The sequence below is a fragment of the Lissotriton vulgaris genome, chromosome 1_1 (assembly GCF_964263255.1).
Source record: "Lissotriton vulgaris chromosome 1_1, aLisVul1.2, whole genome shotgun sequence".
NCBI lineage: Eukaryota > Metazoa > Chordata > Amphibia > Caudata > Salamandridae > Lissotriton > Lissotriton vulgaris.
The window spans coordinates 791,539,557-791,558,738 of record NC_141685.1 but is presented as its reverse complement, the minus strand read 5'-3'; the positions used below and the strand labels follow the sequence as shown (position 1 = coordinate 791,558,738).

The 19,182-nt window shown below is 47.3% G+C and overlaps 1 protein-coding gene across 9 annotated transcripts in view; it reads left to right on the top strand.

Annotated features, from left to right (window-relative positions):
• Positions 1–19,182, top strand: part of RALGPS2 (Ral GEF with PH domain and SH3 binding motif 2) — a 1,046,762-nt gene that overhangs the window by 1,004,818 nt on the left and 22,762 nt on the right. For all 9 annotated transcript variants that reach the window (XM_086956407.1, XM_086956399.1, XM_086956386.1 and 6 more), the window contains one exon: positions 6,666–6,757. In XM_086956407.1, coding sequence (XP_086812533.1) covers positions 6,666–6,757 — 92 coding nt within the window. The remainder of the gene's footprint in view (positions 1–6,665; positions 6,758–19,182) is intronic.

Sequence of the window (19,182 nt, the reverse complement as noted above, 5' to 3'; positions counted from 1 at the left end):
CTACGTGGGCGCCAAGAAAGGTCGGGCTGTGCACAAACAAAGCATTTCCCTTCTCCTAAGGAGTAAAGCATGTTACTCCTTGGCCAAGATGGAGCCTCCTGTGGGACTGCGTGCCCATTTAATCAGGGCAACTGCTGCCACTACTGCCTTGGGACGCAGCTTTCCCTTGATGGACATCTGTCAGGCAGCTACGTGGGCCTCGCTGCACACGTTTACCGAGCACTACTGCCTTGACAGACGGAGAGACGGTTTTTTTTTGGCCGTTCTGTTCTCCATGACTTCCTGGTGTAATTTTGTTCGCAGACCCTCCACTGGGGTGGGGTTAGTATTGCTGGGGTATCTATTTTAAGGTAAGGAATCGATCACTAACGTATCTCTTTCAGATGCACAAGTTACTACTTTTGTGTAACGATATATCTGTAAGAGACATTAGTTAGTGATAGATTCCTTATCCCCACGCCCCCCCCCCCCATCCTCCCCGTTCTGCGAACTAATTACTAGGGTTAAGGTCATCCCCTTTTAGTTCCCTAGTTTATTCACCAATGGTAAGTATCTTACATGGCTCTGCGTTCCTCACGCGGAAAGTCGAGTACAGAACAGACATCAGCGCGCATGGGTGGCGCCTAAGTAGTCTCCTTGACGTTATGTCCGCGCATACGACGCCAGCGACGGACACGAAGCCGCAGTACGCCACCTACTGATGCGCAGGGGTACTGCTAAGCAAAACTTTCCGGATCCAGTCTGACGCCTGGGGATATTCTAAGGTAAGGAATCTATCACTAACTAATGTCTCTTACAGATATATCATTACACAAGTAGTAATTTGTGCGGCTATGCCAATGCTTGTTATTCAAGTGACGTTGCAACACAATTCTTAAAAGGGATTTCATACAGGTTTTGCTCGCTCGGTTTACTGTGCTGCAGTGGGATCTTTATCTGTTCCTTATCTTTTTGATTTGTGAACTGTTTGATCCTATACACAGTTGCACTTTGAGACTTTTGATCTCTAGACGGCTTTTATTATTGCTATTGCTTCTGCTGATCACATCTCTGAATGTCGGGCATTGTCTGTTAATCTGTCCATACAACCTATGTCCCTGACAAGTTGGTGCATCAGAGACAAGTATGTTTTCTGCCAAAGGTGGTGTCTCCTTTTCATGTGGAACAGTCCATCCTGCCCCTGTGTCCTCTCTGCCACATGCCTCTAAGGAGGAGGAGATGCTAGAATGGTTGGATCCTAGTGGGCCCTCAGTGTCTACATAGACAGGACAAGGGAACAGCGGGTGGACAATCAACTTGTTGATTTCGCTGGTGCAAACAATGCAAAGGCAGTCCGTAAATGGGTCTTATCGGGTAATACTGTCCTTTGTAGTGAGTGGCCAAAAAGAATCCTCCTGACAGCCTTCAAGCTCATTCCTCCAGGGTGAAAGCTGTGATCACAGCCCTGGCTAGAGGAGTTTGTGTCTGATATCTACTAACCTGCTACCAGGGCATGTGCCCATATCTTAACTAGGCACTACTGTATCAACTCTTATTTCTGCAGTAAGTATCATTTTGCTGCTTGGTCCTGCAGGACATCTAGGAGTAAAGTTCACCCCTCACACCAACCACTTTTGGGAGGGTACTCATTCACAAGTGATGATTCTGCAGTTAGAAGTATCCATCAAAATAACTTTAGTAGCGCTCTTTCTGGTGAATATTCACCAGATACCTCAACACTCACCCACCTCACTATTCTGTGGAGTGGTCTTCAAATAAGTTATAATGTACCAAGCTATAGCCATACTCTTTCTGCGTCACAAAACTGGGCCGGTGCCACTCTAGCCCTAGCCTTACCCCCAGGTTATTCTGTTCAGGCCCAGAACAGGATGAAGGGGAGGGGTGGAGGACTGGCTGTTAGTTTTTTAATCGAGTCTGGCCTGCACCTTGTCCCCGGCTAATATAGCGGATTGCGAGAGTGTCCTATTTAAGATTAGGGTTTCGGACCTCTTCACCCTCACAGGCCCCTAATATATCGCCCCCCTGGTTCAGCTGGCACTTTTCAAGACTCCCTGGCAGCGACTATTTCCACTCTAGCACTGCAATCAGCTAATTTTAGTGTCCTGGGCGATTTAAATCTTCATCTTGAGTGTCTTGACTCCCCCGCTATATTGAATTTTGTGGGCGACCTGGAGGCGTGCCAACTAATTCAGCACATCAGAGAAAGGAGGGGTTTGGCCCTGTGGGAAAGAGGGTAGGTCGGGCCTGTTACAATACCAAAAGGGGGAAATTTACCTATGCCTCTATTAACAATTTTGAAACAGCACTTAATGCCAAACAAAGGGAAAACCACAATTGGTTAGTTCACCCAGACATTTAATTTATGTCATTTACTTTTTTTGGTTGCATGTTTAGCATCTGAAGACAAGAGAATACATTATCAACTTCACATTGAGCCAAGCATAATTATTTGCAAAAGAAAAAGCAAGAAAAAAAAATATATACAATTAATGTGTAGAAACAAATGCAACATACCATACCAATGTGCAGTTAGAAATATTGTCAATTGTCATAAAACAGTTACCACAAAAACAGTACACAAAAACCAATGTCATCAATTTGTATACAGAATTTCCAGGGTGTAAACCTTATTCATTACCACCCCACATTCCTGTCACAATATTACTAAAGTTCATGTTATTTCACAACAGGAATGGAGACAAAGCCGATTATTTCCACAAATAGAATGACTTAATGCCGACGCGTTTCGAATCCCAATGTCTTAATCATCGGATTCTCATCAGGGCGGGGGATTTTATCCGCGGGTACTGTTTAAAGAAAAAGAAGGGGAATTATTTGAAGAGGGTTCGCCTCTCATAGAGAGTGAAATAGCTTTTTCAATTTAACGCATCCAAGGATGCAGCATACCTTATATGACCAATGAGTTTTTTGGTCTTCAAGTCTCTTAATTGGAATGTCATCAGAACCGTGGATGTCAACCTGCAGGAGAGCGAGATTGTAGTGATAAGTTCTTACATAATAATTGGAGGCTGCCACTGGCTACTTGGATGAATTGGAAAGTGGTGGATTTACCTTCAAATCAGATACATCCATACAAAAATCGAGGAGCGCCAAAGCAGTTGGATTGAAGAATTTGTGTCCCAATGTCATGTCCCTTTTAAGAATCTACAAAAAGAATTTAAATTGATCTTAGTGTGGGGGCTGTCTTGTTAAAAAACCAAAACCCCAATAGGGAAAAACTTACATGGCTTACTTGTTTGTAAGTGTGATCTGTGAAAGAGTGATTGTTTCCGTCAAGTGTCCTGTAAAAAATCCCCCGCCCTGATGAGAATCCGATGATTAAGACATTGGGATTGGAAACGCGTCGGCATTAAGTCATTCTATTTGTAGAAATAATCAGCTTTGTCTCCATTCCTGTTGTGAATTAACATGAACTTTAGTAATATTGTGACAGGAATGTGGGGTGGTAATGAATAAGGTTTACACCCTGGAAATTCTGTATACAAATTGATGACATTGGTTTTTGTGTACTGTTTTTGTGGTAACTGTTTTGGGTCAATTGACAATATTTCTAAATGCACATTGGTATGGTATGTTGTATTTGTTTCTACACATTAATTGTATATATTGTTTTTTTCTTGCTTTTTCTTTTGCAAATAATTATGCTTGGCTCAATATGAGGCTCAATATGAAGTTGATAATGTATTCTCTTGTCTTCAGATGCTAAACATGCAACCAAAAAAAGTAAATGACATAAATTAAATGTCTGGGTGAACTAACCAATTGTGGTTTTCCCTTTGTTTGGCATTAAGTGCTGTTTCAAAATTGTTAATAGAGGCATAGGTAACTAATTCAGCTGGTCAGGGGACCCTCGCACTCTGCAGGACATTTGTTGGACCCCGTATTTTCCAACATCCATGACATCATTGTATACCCTCCCCTCCCACTCATCTGGTCGGATCATTACCTTATTCATATCTCCATAAGAATACCAGCAAGCCCCAGGCCCAAGCCTCTCCGCCCCCCCCCCTCTTGAGACGTCCCTGGCACAAACTTGACAGCACCCTATTCGAAGCTAGACTTAAACTTACACTGCCTAATTGGTCTAGCAACTTGGAGGAGACTGATAAAGACTATAGGAAATCGATCACTGATGCATTTTATTCCCAAGAAACTGTCAAGGCCTTATCGTGACCAGGCTCACCCATGGTATTCGGAAGAACTGGCCAGTGGGAAAAAACAATGTAAAATTCTTGAGCGCAAATGGAGACGCTCTTATGGCCCTATAGCAAAAGCTAGCTATAGATCTTCTACCAAATTGTATCACAAGCAGATAAAAAAGGCTGAAGCCATCTATTACACCAATTTAATTAACTTGAGTGCCAATCGTTCGAAAACCATTTTTTCGTTGATAAAGGATTTGTCCAAAGCCCCTGAAAGTGCAATAGGATCAAATACTCAATGTGAAGAGCTAGCTTGCTTTTTTGTAGGAAAGGTTAAAGGTATCTACAACACCTTAAACTCTAATGCTCCGACGACGCCCTTCCCTGAAGACACAGTTTCGACCGCCTTATCTTACTCCCTTCTTACCTTCCCTTCCCTATCCCTGGCTGAGCTGGAGCTTCTTGCCGCCAAAGTGAAGTCTGGTTCCCCGGATGACCCGGTCAAACCCGCGACTTTCCGACTTCATCGCGACCCTATTTTGTTGGAGGGTCGCGAGCTGATTAACCAATCTTTCCAATCAGCCACGGTCCCCAGCTCCTGGAAGCATGCTAAGGTGGTCCCTTTGTTAAAAAAATCTTCTTTGGACCCCTTAAAGCCGGACAGCTACAGGCCTATCTCCCTGCTGCCGTATCTGGCCACGGTCATGGAATCTTATGTGAATTCCGCCTTGACCAGCTACCTGGAAACAAATGACATTCTAGCCGAGTCTCAAAATGGCTTTAGAGCCAATCATAGTACAGAGTCGGCCCTCCTGGCAGTCACCGAACAGCTAAGGGTGGCACACGATCTGGGCAACACTTCCGCCTTTATTCTGCTGGATTTGAGTGCGGCCTTCGACACGGTCTCCCACAGGATTTTGCTTAAACGCCTTGGGGAGATCGGAGTCGGGGCAGCGCCCTAGACTGGTTTGCGTCATTTCTATCTGACCGATCCTTCCAGGTGCATGCCGCTCCATACTCGTCCAGCAGACATCCTCTCAGCTGTGGGGTCCCTCAGGGCTCCGCGCTTAGCCCCACGCTGTTCAATGTGTGCATCAGACCCCTGGCTATACTAGCAAGAGAACGGGACATCAAATGAACTTCTTATGCTGATGACACTCAGCTTATTTGTACCTTCTCCAACAACGCTGAGTCTGACCAAGTTAAATTTAGTGAAGATCTTATGGCCATTGCTAGCTGGCTATCTGATAACTGCCTACAACTGAATGCCTCTAAATCAGAGGTGCTCATAGTGGGTAGGAATCCACAGAAGTGGGCTGAGCACTGGTGGCCCTCCTCACTAGGCCTCTCTCCAACCCCGAAGCAGGAGGTAAAAAATTTAGGAGTCATACTGGACAATGACTTGGCCTTGGATTCCCACGCAAAAAAAGTGTCTGGCACTTGTTATAGGCGCCTTCGGGCCCTCAGACCTATTTTGGGATTCTTTGTACCTCCTATCTGCCAGATAATAGTCCAGTCCATGGTCCTTTCACACCTGGACTATTGTAACGTTCTCTTTCTGGGCTCCAATCTGACTGTCATCAAAAGACTTCAGAGGGCTCAGAATGCTGCGGCCCGCACTCTGCTCACCTTGCCAAAACACTGTTCCGTATCACAGGCTCTCGTTCGGTTACATTGGCTTCCTGTAAAACAGAGAATCCTATTTAAGACCTTATGTATAGCTCACAGAATTCTATATGGACAGGGCCCTCGTATCCTGAAGGGACTCTGCACTTTCTATACCCCGACGCGCGATCTTCGCTCCGCAGATCGCTACTTGGCCTGTACTATGAGGGTACCAAGGAGTAGAGCGGGAGGACGCTCATTCAAGCATAAGGCTCCTCTACTTTGGAATTCTATCCCTATACAAGCACGGTCCACTACGCATCATCAGTGTTTCCGCAACCTAATTAAAACTTGGCTATTTTCATCAATATAATTTCGCCGAGCTATGGAGGCTGGTATTACTCTCTCTCCTCTCGCAGCCTCACAAACCATTCAGCCATGCATGTCCGTTGAGCGCTGGGACGCCCCGTTGCTGGGGTAGCCATGCGCTATAGAAAACAACCTAACATAACATAACAAACTAGTCAGTCTCTCTGTGTTTGTGTGACTACATGTCTTGCCTTTCGGAGGTGGGGAGGAGCCTCCATGGAATTCCATGGCAATGTCTGTGGGTGGATGGGAGGTATTGCTGAATAAATTTCCTGATCCAGCTTGACACATAGAGGTATTCAAAAGGTGAATATTTTGTGGTTTTGTAGAGGATCCACCAGAAAGAAAGTTTCAAGAGGTTGTTAATCCATTCTTCTTGAACTTTTTGAAATAACTGCTCTTTTCTGTGTTTCCCCTCATGTTCCTTCTGCTCTGTTTCTTTTCACAAATGGTCTTTCTTCCCCTCATCTGTCTTCCCTAACATACTTGTTATTCTATTCCAACATGACTGCTTTTTTCATCATACAGGAAACTCCTACAAGTTCCAGGCAGGAAATCGAATGAACGCAATGCTGTGGTTTAAACACCTCAGTGCTGCTTGCCAGAGCAACAGACAGCAGGTGAGACAGCATGTTTGTAAACTCTGTTGACAAGACTTGATGGGTTTAGGCTGAAAGGCTCCTGTGGTTGAGTTGATGTTTCTAGACCCAGGCAGACACTGATTAGCTTGGTAAAGGATACTGTTCTGTGTTCTCAATCCAATCAACTCGGAGGCTGCTGCTTGATCCTAGTGAGAGATGGGAAAAGTGTGTTTGCAGTCTGTTGTTGTCGTCAGTCACATGCTGTTTTCTCTTCTACCATCTAATGTTTGATTTGGAATAGTGCAGTTTGCTTTTCTTCAAATTCTTTCTTTCAGTTTTGAACATGCATGTGTTACAGCTTGTGATCACAACTCATGAAAACCCACTATACCTTCTGAGTCAGACTACACCTTTAGCTGTGTTTTTTTTTGCCATCTAGTTTGAAGGTGAGTAATTGGTACTCGATGAAGAAAAAGTGCAGTGAGCCAAGTCTGTGTCTGGGAACTTTTCCTTATAGGAGCTTCAGTGAAATATCAAAAAAAAATAAACACAAATCATTTATAGTGTAGTGGTATACGCTGCAAGTCCAGTATTCACCTTCAAGTTTTCAAATAATATGAGAATTATTCTGATAGGAGTGGAATATGAAGAGTAAGTTATTTTGAGTATTGTCTGTCATGCCAAACCACATTTGCTATTTCCAACTGTCATAGGATCTGCAACCTATGTCTTCCAATAGATCGTGATGAATCTGTTGGGCAAGTAAGTATTATAGATCAAAAAAGACAAATCAACAAAAACGTAATAAGGGTTGGTCTTATTACACAAGGATTGATAAGAGAAGCTCCCTATAGTTTGCCTATGAAGATTTTTAAGATTGAGCTGAATTGGGAGCAGAAAAATATTGCTCCTCTAGGATAATTGACCTGTATGTGGTGTCCTACAACCCATACCATGTCATGTACGATACGTTCTGCATTGCAGTTTCACTGGCACAGGAATACCTATCAAGAGACTTTGTGCAAAGGACTGCGAGTCCATCTAAATTGAAAGACAGAACAAAGGTTACACAAACCTTAGAGAAGGATACCTAAGAAGAATTCCATCAAAAAGAGGATCAGCTTTGAAAGGATCACTGACTCCAAGGCACTAAGCCAGCAATCCGAGGACCTACATCAGCAGCAGCAACAATGACCTCAAATAGAATGAAAGAGGACAGATGGCCTCAAAAACTAGATTGGCACAAAAAATAAATTTAGTGTCTTCATGAGAATATGCTTGGATGTCTAAAAGACATTGTCTGAAGAACTACCCCTGGTAGATCACCAATGAAGGATTTTGAGGCAAGAAATAAGCCAGGATTACGTCAACTAAATTGCCAGAGAGAGCACATTGTTCAGAAGAGGATTCACATAGACCCAAATACATTATACTTTGTAGCCACATCTACACATCTACACACTCAACCACCACAGTACACGAAGAAAGATTTAATTTGAGGAAACTATTGTTCACGTCCTTAGGAGTTCGAATTATAAAATAGCAAAATTTGGCCCTCAGCACGCAGGACAGCCAGAAGGAATCGAAGGAGCCCCCTCGAGGACCCTCATGCAGCAGGCACAGGAGGTCGCAAGGAAGCCCCAGCAGCACACAGGAGAAGAAGGCCCACGATGAAAGGATGCAGGCAGGACGATGTGCTTGGACCTGTGCACTGCTGGATGCCGGAGCTACTTGGAGCTTGAAGATCTTTGGTGGAAGAAACCAACAGGCCTTGGTAATGCCAAACAGACGCAGTGCACACGGAGTCGGTCAACGTTGGCTGGAGAGGGATTACCTTTTTCATGATGGCTTTATTCGACTGAGCAAATCATAAACGCATGTACAGATAAAAAAAACAAATAGATTAAAAGTAGCTCCAGAATACAAAAGCTAATATTGACGTTAAAATCTAAGTTAATACATTTGTGCAAAAAAGCAAGTAAAGCCATCTTTTCAAGAATGACATATTAACACAATGCTAAAAAAATAACACATTGAATGAAATCGATCTCATACGCTCTGTTGAGCTTAAATGAACACCACTTAGCCTAGTTTACCCCCATATTTGTGTTGGATAATAGGTGGTTTCAGTGAGGGAAATTGCTAGCCCTTGCTAATTTAGAACGGATCTGCCAAATCCACCTCAAACAAGTGGCCACAGGGATTGCATACTTGGGAGAGGAGTCGGAGCGTAGAATTGGTAAGGCTTCTTTGTATAATCGTGAGCCCAGATTTTTACAGAGCTTGGCCAGCCAAACTATCTGCAGACTCACGTAAGCAGGATAGGCAAAGAGCACATGGGAATATGATTCTACTTGTTTGCCGCAGACAGGGCATTTATTATCCCCGGTGCAGTGCATTTGGATGAGAAGGACTTCAACAGCAAAGTGCCAGATCTAAATTCGAAGTAAAGTTTCCGATCCAAAGGCTTTGTGATTTTATCCCAATATGGCTCTTGGCTCGGCAATGGTTTGATTTGAAGAGCCCAGTGAGTGTGGAAGGGTCGTGAGATCCGAATTCTTCTTGTGCAACCATTTTCCAATATATCTCTTTGAGAATGTTTTTCAAAGAGAATGTCGAAGTGAAGGGGAGATCGAAAAAGTGTGATAGACCCATTTCATTAAGCATGTCTCTCAGATCTCAGAGCCAACTAATTTTATGAAATTGATCCGAATTAATAACATCCCTTAAGCCCTCAGTGTATACTGACAGTTCCTGTGTGACCCATAGTCGTCGCCAGTATACAAGCGAGGCCTAGCATGGTCCTTTAGAGCTTTCCTACCCAGATAATTCCTTAGGGGAATGGTGGGTGTCCTCTGTGGGAGGCTAGTGATTGCGCGTAAAAATGCGTTCTCTGCTAGTGAGAGCTGATTCAGGTTTTCTAGACCCCACAGCTCAGCCCCATAGAGGGAGGGAGTACAGTCTCCCAACTTGCAGGGAAGACTGGTCAGACCTCTAGAGAACCAACAAACCACCACCTGTGTTGCAGAGCTGCTTGATGTCTGTTGGACAACAGGATCAGCAAACCGGACGTCGAGTTGCCTGCAAATGCAGAGAAGTGACTCCTTCACTTAAAGGGAGATTCCTTCAAGCTAGGATGCAGGCTGAGTCCTTGGTTACTCAAAGAGTGCACGGCCACCGAGTTGCAGATCTTTGGAAAAGAACAGGGATGAAGATGCATCAGGATTCAGTCTTGTGGTGTTTCCTGGATTGAAGAACAGCAGAGTTCCAGTATCCACCAGCAGGATAAGTCTTTGAACAATCTTCAGTGACAGGCAGTCATTTCCAGAAGTTGTTGTTGGGACGAGTTTAAGAACCCACCCTCAGGGGAGTTCTCAAGTAACCCTAAAAAGGGGAAGGACCTATTCTCTGGTGACCAACCTATCAGAGGTAGTCGGGGACAATACTCAGCTATCCTAGCCATTCAGATGCTTCCAGGGGTCAAGGTTTAACATTGCAGAATCAAGTGGCCACCTGGAGTAGCTCCGGACACCTCCCTAGGAAGGAGCTAGACAAGTGGGTGGTCCCTCCTCTGTCCTCAGTGTAGTTTCACACCAGATTGGGAGCCAAGTGCTCCTGAACTGGTCAACACTGGTTTATACATGGAGGGCACCAAATGTGCCCTTCAATGCAGTCTGGTGGCGCTTGGAAGCGCCCCCACCCTACCTAATTGTAAAGGAGAGGTGATCACACCTCTCCTTCACAGGAAATCCTTTGTTTAGCTTCTCCTGCTTGAGTGAAGCTCATCAGCAGGGGGCAGAACACTGCCTAGGGCCGGCAGCAGCGCTGGCTGTGAGTCCTACCTGTACAGTTACACAGGTAGGTATTGCATGCACCCTGTCGCGCAGACTGCAATGGTAGCTTGGCAGACACAGTCCACATGGGTTACTATGGCTGGAACAATACATACTGTAGCCCATAGGAGGCCCTTGGTGTACGAATGCAGTGGGTACCTCAGTACCATATCCTAGGGACTTATAATGGCACCCCAGTTTTACAATTGTGGTGTGTACAAAGTACTTACCATTAAATTTAGAGGAGAGATCACTGTCACTGGGGTCCTAATTGACAGGCTCCCAGTGAACTACAGCCAGAACACACTGACATTGGGCACAAAGTAGGGGTATTAATGGCAGATTTTTATGTTGCTGCGGCACTCGCGAGCAGGTGCTTGGTCATGCATAGGTCCACGCACTCAATATCGTGCTGCAGAAAGTTATGACTAGCGCTCACGGGAAACCGTAAACCAATTTATTGGATGACTCGTACACTTCATAACAAACGCGTTTCGGCTGTCCGCCTTTATTGATGTTAACGAATGCCATTACAGGGACATTATTCATGTCTTTGCCACAGTGCATGACAACATTAAGAACCAACTTTAAGGTCTCTGTTACAAACCAGCGCCATCTTTTAACGTTACTATTCTTATATTTTGGAATGTATAGCATTCATAGCAATAATTACACTGTTCTTAATGACTCATTCAATGATATCATTATACGATCTACGTGCATTTGTCACAGCTCATGTTTCCAATTCAAAATAGCGCCCTCAATGGGCTAATCATATTGCTCGTCATAAACTCTTTTCCTGTATGGGCGTGCATTGTGAGTCAGTGCCATCTTGTAACATTGCCATTCAATACATTTAATGTCCATATAACCTCAAAAACACTTATCTGTAATTTCATGATCATAGCATTATTCAATAATTTCATTCTATAATTTCTCTGCTTTTTAATCAGAGCTCTTGTCACTATGCAGGTTATGTCCTCTGACAATTCATCATGCTTTATTTTTAATATCTTGCCCTGAATGGGCTTTTATTCACAGTTAGTCACATTCATTTCATTTAGCTGCTTCTTTCTTTTGCTTAGATACATCTAGACCTTGTGTTCTGTCCTATGCTACAGGTGAACCCCCAGCTCTTCACACTCATTTAGATTGATTGGTGTTTTCTTTGTAGATCTATAATATATCTCGATTCCAGTCTTCTTAGTTTAAGCTCTCTGTTATCCCCTCGTTCTTCTATGGGTACATGATCCAAACAGAAATATTTTAACAGGTTTCTGTTGCTTTGATGGGGAAACTCAAAATGTGTGGCCACTGGGTATTTGGCATCTCTTTTAATGATTGCCCTCATATGTCTCATAAAATCCTTAATTTCACAGCATGGATTGTACTTACTATATATTTAAGTTAGCATGGACGTATGAGGCAATACACTATGAACTCAGTTTGACAGTTCATACATTTAGTTGTTTTTTAAAAAAACTATTTTTTATTGAATTTTCCAAGTACATAAGCAGTACAGTCAATAAACCCCCCTTCCCCAAATGAAAAAGTCAGTGTTACAAATTGGCATTACAATACCCCAGACCCTCCACAGTACTATACACAGCCGTTCAGCCAACAACCCAAAACAGGGCAGGCGGCAAATGACCCCTAACCAAAAGAGGATATCAGTGAGAAGAAGAAAGAAGTGGAATTATGCACAAAGAATAAGTGGGGGAGCAATTGCGTTCAATCCTGAAGGGAACATTTTATCTACGCCACGCCCCCCCTCCCCACTCCCCATACCCTGCCCAACCCCTTCCGAGCCCGCTATGGATTACCAGAGACTTTTAAAGAGTTGTAACCAGCCCTACGCGTCCAGAAGGTAATCAAAGCCTGACCCCCGAGACAGGCCAGTGGTGCCTACCCACTATAGTGGCTCCACCAGGGTCGCCCCCGCGCCACAACACGCCCAGGCCCTACGCCCCGTCTTCCGACTCCCCATGTAGTGTCTAGTGGACCTATGTGGGCCCAGCAATCTCTGCCCCGCCATCTCCAACGTCCACTAGGTTGTCAACAGCTCCACTATTACTAATGTATGTCTGATACAGACCCCAAAAATTCTTCCGGCGACTCGTGGGGAGAAGCAGCTCACTGTAGTGTTCGGATTGTGTGCCGCAATAAAGCATGTTGTGCGCCCACCGTTTGGGTGTGGGCACCGGTCCTCTCATCCAGCACAATGCCACCACTCACTTGGCCATGAACATCCCCATATCCACCAACCTGCGCACTGCAACTGGCAACCTCCTGGAGTGTCCCAAGAGCGCTAGCGCGGGATCCGGGGCGAGGTCTGTTTCAACAATCTTGCTCATTCGGTGAAAATGTGTTGCCAGTAGTCCCGAACCCTCGGGCACAGCCAAGCTAAATGTAGGAAGTCTACCTCCGGCGCGTGGCACCTCTCACACTCGGCCGAGTGGCGGAGGCCATATCTATGAAGTCTCTCTGGGATGTAGTACACTCTATTGAGGAATTTGAAGTGCACCAATCTATGCTTACCATTTAAAGATATTCGCCTAGTATTGCCACAACAATAGCGCCACATGTCATTGTCTATTGTAACTTGTAGGTCCAGCTGCCAGGCCAACCTAGCCTTCGTGAATTGATGCTCTCTGTGCGACATAGCGAGTTTGTATAAATTGGTCTCAGTCTTTATTATGTAGGAAAGCTCGGGGACGTCCGGCGGTTCCGCCAGGTCCTCACCCAGCTGTTCTAAAAGTGCGCTGCGCACTCTGTGAAACTGAAAATGGAGCAGCAGAGAGGCCGCCCCTTCACCCCCCTTCACCTGGTCCCAGGACTTAATAACTTCATCCTGGAATAAGTCCCCCGCGCACCGAATGTTAAGCTTGTGCATGGCTTGAATCACACCCTTATCCATTAGGGGGGATAGCCATTGGGCCCACTCCACCGGCATAGCCGATGAATACAGCAACGCCCCTCCCTGCAATTGTAGGAGACTGTACCATGCATGATTCGTCGCCGTGATAGTCTAATATCCCAGTCCTGCGGTCCGTCGGTGCGAACACTGTCGCCGGGAGCGGGAGTGGGTCAGCGAACACCTTCTCCATCCGAACATGAGGAATTTGTGCATCCCCGTGCACCTAAGTGTGCATATGTGCCACCTGGCTACTCTGTAGTATAGCTCCAAATCGGGGGCACCAAGACAGCCCATACTACACGGCAGAGTGAGAAGCGTCCACCTCGCCCTCAGCTGCTTACCCGCCCAAGCAAGTTTGGTCATGAGCTGCGTCAGTTTCTGGAAGAAGATTTTAGGCAGGACGATCGGGATGGCAGCAAATAGAAACAACAGCCTGTGTAACACCACCATTTTCATTATGGAGACACGACCCATGAGGGAAAGCAGGAGTCTATTCCAAGCCTCCACATCATCCTCGAGCTTACTAAATGCAATCCCGTAATTTTCATTGAATAATACCTCTGCGTCAGTGTGGAGCCGTACGCCCAAATATCTAATCGATTCCGTGGTCCACTGCAGCGGGTACTCCATCTCAAGCGGAAGAGTGCCCGGGGTGAGAGGGAAAGCTAAGGATTTCGTCCAGTTTACCTTCAGACCCGAGAGGGCCCCGAAGTGCACCACCTCTCTGAGCATCGAGGATAAGTTGTTTTCTGGGTCGAGGACAAATAATAAGGTGCTGTCTGCATACATTGAAACCACAATTCAGTATGCAGGGAAGCCAACACCCTCATTGCTGTGGTACTCGCGTAGTGCGCAAGTCAATGGTTCCACCACGAGTGCGTACAGCAAGGGGGACAGCGGACAACCCTGTCTAGTCCCCCTGCCAATTGGGAAGGATGCCGTAACCAGGTTGTCTAGTCGCAGTCTGGCTCTGGGTTTGTGATAGAGAGAGCCCACCATTTGGAGGAACGGTAGTCCAAGCCCCATCCTCTGCAGCACATGTCGCATAAATGGACACTCCCCCGAGTCAAAGGCCTTTTCCATGTCAAGGAACACCGTTATGGCCTTCGTGTCCGGCCGTATGTGCTGCATGGTGCCGAGGACCGTGCAGATATTATGACTGGGGATGAAGCCCGCCTGTTCTGGAGCGACAAGTAAAGGGGCTAGGAGCACCAGTGGGTTAGCCAGCACTTTGGCAAAGATTTTCGTGTCGACATTCAGCAAGGAGAGGGGTCTGTATGAGCCACACTCATCATGTGCCTTACCGGGCTTAAGAATAGTTACTAGGAGCGCCTCTCTCATAGAGTGTGGCATGCTCCCCTCCACGCAAATGTCATCAAACAGTGTCGAAAGATGCGGCAGCAGTTTGTCATGGAAGGCTTTATGAAATTCCACCGTGAGCCCATCAGCCCCGGTGGCGCTGCCCGACCGCATTCCGACAAGCGCCTCAACAATTTCGTCTTTTTCTATTGGTTGCATCAAAAACTCCTTGTGGGTGTTGGTGAGCATAGGCAGTTCTATATGTTCCAAGTAATCTAGTATTTCGTCGTCCAGGTCTCCACACTTAGAAGAATATAGATTAGTGTAGAAGCTACAAGATGCCTGCACAATATCAGATTCGTCCGTGAGGACAGCGCCCTCCTCCGACCGCTGTCGTTCCTCTAACCGCGCCAGCTGCCGCTCTAAATCCGACAACCTGCGCCTGATGGACCTCAGCACCCCCGAATGTTTGGACATAGCGATTTCCCGAATGTAGACCTTGAAGGCCTCCCACATCGACTGGAAGCTATCCACTGAGCCTATGTTGGCCTTGAAAAAAACGTCAATCGCCTCTGCCAGTTCTCCTCTAAACAGCGGATCTAGGAGTGAAAACGGCGGGAAGTGCCACATGAATGGGGGCATTGTTCTCCTAGGAGTCTCCAGCTCCAGGAGTATTGGCGAGTGATCTGACAAGAGTGCGTGGGAGGATCCTACAACCCTGTATCTGGTAAATAATGGAGGAGGATGCCAACCAGTAATCCATTCTAGTATGAATATCGTGGTACGCTGAATAATGTGTGTACCCCCCCTGCGCAGGGTGTCTCTTCCTCCACACATCCTCTAGGTCTAGGCTAATGAGCAAGCTGTGTAGTGTAAGTGCGGCAGCAGAGGGCCTACGCGCAGGACCAGCAGATCTATCCAGCGCCGGGTCAAGCACCAAGTTAAAATCCCCACCCCATAGGACCTGTGGTGTGTCATAGTCACAGGCTGCCGCTGCCAGGGATTGATAGAATTCCGGGGAATTATAGTTTGGACCATCACAGCAAACTCCATCCCCAGGCCTACGCATGTTGAAATGACAAAACGGCCTTCATGGTCCGCTCTCAGGAGCGTCTGAGTAAGTTTCGATTTGGGGTTCACCCAGGTGATCACGCCTCTGGCATGTCGTGAAGCCTGCTGCAGCGATATAGCCCTCCAAGCCCCTACTATGCAGCATTCTACTCGACAGCGGCAAATGGGTCTCCTGTAGGAGTGCCACATTAACATGTTGCCTCTGTAGATAACTCGGCATTTCTCCAACTTTCGATAATCATTCAGCCCCGTGACATTCCATGTAAGCTCCCGGATCCTGGCGGCGCGTCCCAATTCCCCTGGATCAGTCATACTCGTCTCCGGTCCCCATCGTGTAAGCCATGTGCATGTAACCACCGCGTGAGGTTGATATCGACTGGACGATCAAATGAAAAGACATCCCTGCCCTCCCAAACTCCCCCCCCCCCCCCCTCCCCAACATCCACTCCAAACCCCAAAGCATTCCCAACCCCCACCCACAGCAGACCACCCCCAACAAGGCCTTGCAGGAACAACCCCCATCCTCCCTCCATCCCTCCCAAAACCCCAACTGTGCGACCTCCCGCCGGTCAAAAAGGGTGCATTGCGCGCCGGGGCCGAGGTTGCCGCACAACCAGCAAGTAATTTGGTTATACAACTTGCCAGTTGCCCCACTCCAGTTACTCGTCGTACCATATAATATGCATCAGCAAAGGTTTTGAACGTAACATCTGAAAACAATTCAAGCAGTTCAGGCTGTAGCACCTGTAGTCAGATACGACCCCCCTCCTCTCTACACATCAACCCAACAACAGTAAATCAACAGGCAGAGGTCCCCAAGGGGCAGCCCAAGGCAGCACGCCATGAGCCCAGCAGTAGCAGCATCTCTGGCAGACCCTCCGGGGGCAACGGATCCTGGTACCCAGACCCCCGCCGACCCCCATGCGCCGACCCTCCAAGGTCGTGGCCACCAGGTATTTCTCTCCCAAAACCAGACCACCCCACTTACTGTGTCCCTATCACCCCACAGTCTCGCGGGTAGCATAAGAAGCTGGGGGTCACTCCTGCTCATCCAGCTGACTGTTCTGCTCTGCGCCATCTGATGGTTTGTTGGCATCCCTACGGTGGTCCCTCGACCATCCCTTCAGAGCCTGCTGCAACGCCTAAGGGTCAGTGAAGAGGTGGGAGTGCCCCTGCCGGTTGCCACGCAGTTTTGCTGGGTACAGCATTGCATAGTCCAGACCAAGGTTACGGAGCTGTCGCTTGAACGGGGCAAAGTGCCTGTGGGCCTCCTGCACCCTTGCAGTGAAGTCTGGATAGAGTGAGATCTCCGAGCCCTCGTACTGCAGCGATTTCTTGTCTCTGGCCAGCCGCAGTGCCACGTCTCTGTCACTGTAGTTGAGTAGCTTAGCAATGATGGGGCGCGGCAGGGCTCCCGGGCGAGGGCCCAGCGAGCGGTTCGCACGCTCTACCACAAAATTGGCGAGAATACGCCGTCACCAAGGAGAGTAAGCAGGAGCTTTTCAAGAAACTTTTCCATGTTTCCCGTCTGCCTCGTCTCCGGAAGGCCCGTGATGCGGAGGTTAGTGCGACGAGAGCGGTCCTCCAAATCTTCTGTTTTCTCCTGCAGGGATTGCATAAGCCTTTCAATCTTTTTGTGATCCGTGTCCAGCTCAGTTTGTGCTTCCTCGACCTCCGTCAGCCTTCTTTCGGACATGTCCAGCCTTTCAGCGTGCTTGTCGATGCGCTCCGCCATGCGGTCCATCCTGTAGATGAGGGCATCGATCTTGGTGCCTGGACGTCATGCTGTTCTGGAGCCCTTTTTCCATTGCAAGGAGCATGGGTTTGATGTCGGAGGCCTCAGTGGTGTCCACTACATCAGACGAGTTGGCCTTTTCTGCGCCCGGAGCCTCCTAAGCCTTAGAGCGGCGTTGCTCGAAGGTGAACTTGCTCGGAGTTTTGCCGCCTCTCCCCATGTTGCCAGACGATGCCAAGGAGCACGGGTATCAAAGATAATCTGGTGCGCACCACTCGTGTGGGGCCTGTTCGGGCGAACTCTCAGTATCGTCATGTGTGTGCCGGGAGTCGTCTCAGTCCCGTCGCGGAAATACGTCGTGCAGCAAGCCACTATGCCACACCTGAGTCCACAGCGCTGCCCAGCCTCGCCCGCAACTCAGGGCAACCCCTCGTTGCCGGCCTTGGATTCCTGCCCCACTGTGGGCCGACCATGAAGTCCCAGTCGTGGTCTAACAGCATTTCAAACAAACGTAGCGCCTCCGATCTCCACAGGCTGACCGGTGCCTCAATTCGCAGACCAGCGAGGGTGGGGGCCACAAGCATTCGCCTTCAAAACCACTCTCGTTGGTGCTATGGACGCACCGCCATCATGCTGTTTAGCAGTTAGATTTTCCCCGGAGCCCCCGGGTGCGCTCCGGCCTCCAGGTGCATTTCAGTTCCGTTGCGGGGGGGTCTTGGGCTGTTCCGTTCAAGCCGCGGCCTCCCGCAGCCACCTCCAGGCAGGTCCTCACCGAGTCTGCTGGGACCCAGGCCCCAGCAGCTCAACTCTCGTTTGGGCCGCAGTAGCAGCGGTCCGCCCACTACGCCACACCACCCCAAGTGGGGGTGGAGTAGGCCAAGTTGCACACCCCCGCTGGCGATCTGCGCGGCCCGGTTCGGTGTCCCCTGTCCATTTAAACATATTAATTTAAATACATGCACTTTTAAAAGAATAGGAGAAAAAAGTCCAAGACCTATTGCTATGTCTAACAAAATTCAAATCTATCAGTACCTTTAAAGCTGAGGATGTGATCAGTGTTGTATACTTTAAAAGCCAGCTTTGAGTTTTTAGAAGTGTCTTACCAATACGTAGGAAATTTGGACCACCCAATGCAAAGGAAACAGATGTATATTTAGTTTTCAGTGGACAAACACAATACTACATTAATATTTTTTGTGCACACGAGTAGATTTTTTGCCCAGGTTCTTTCGCTTGTCTATGCCTCCTTCCAAATGAAGGATGATATTTTATTGAAAGACTTATTTGTAGGTCTTGCCCATCACACAGCGCAAGCTGTTTGTTAGCATTTTAGACCTGTTAGCTTACAGTTGGCTTCTGGCTTGCCATTGCTTGCCTTTATTGTCAGTTATTTGCTTTGCTGATTAATCGTTAGGTTGTGTGAACATTACTTCCTCTTCTTGTGTTTGTCCCTCCCCTAAAGCATGGCATCATTACTTGCATCCTTCCATTGCTCACTTTTGGGCACTACTTTTTTCTTTAAGCACAACATGAGACTGCATATGATTTCCGGCAATTTCCCTCATCTGCTTCTCTTGCCCCCTCTATGGCTCTATTCTTCTCCCCTTCC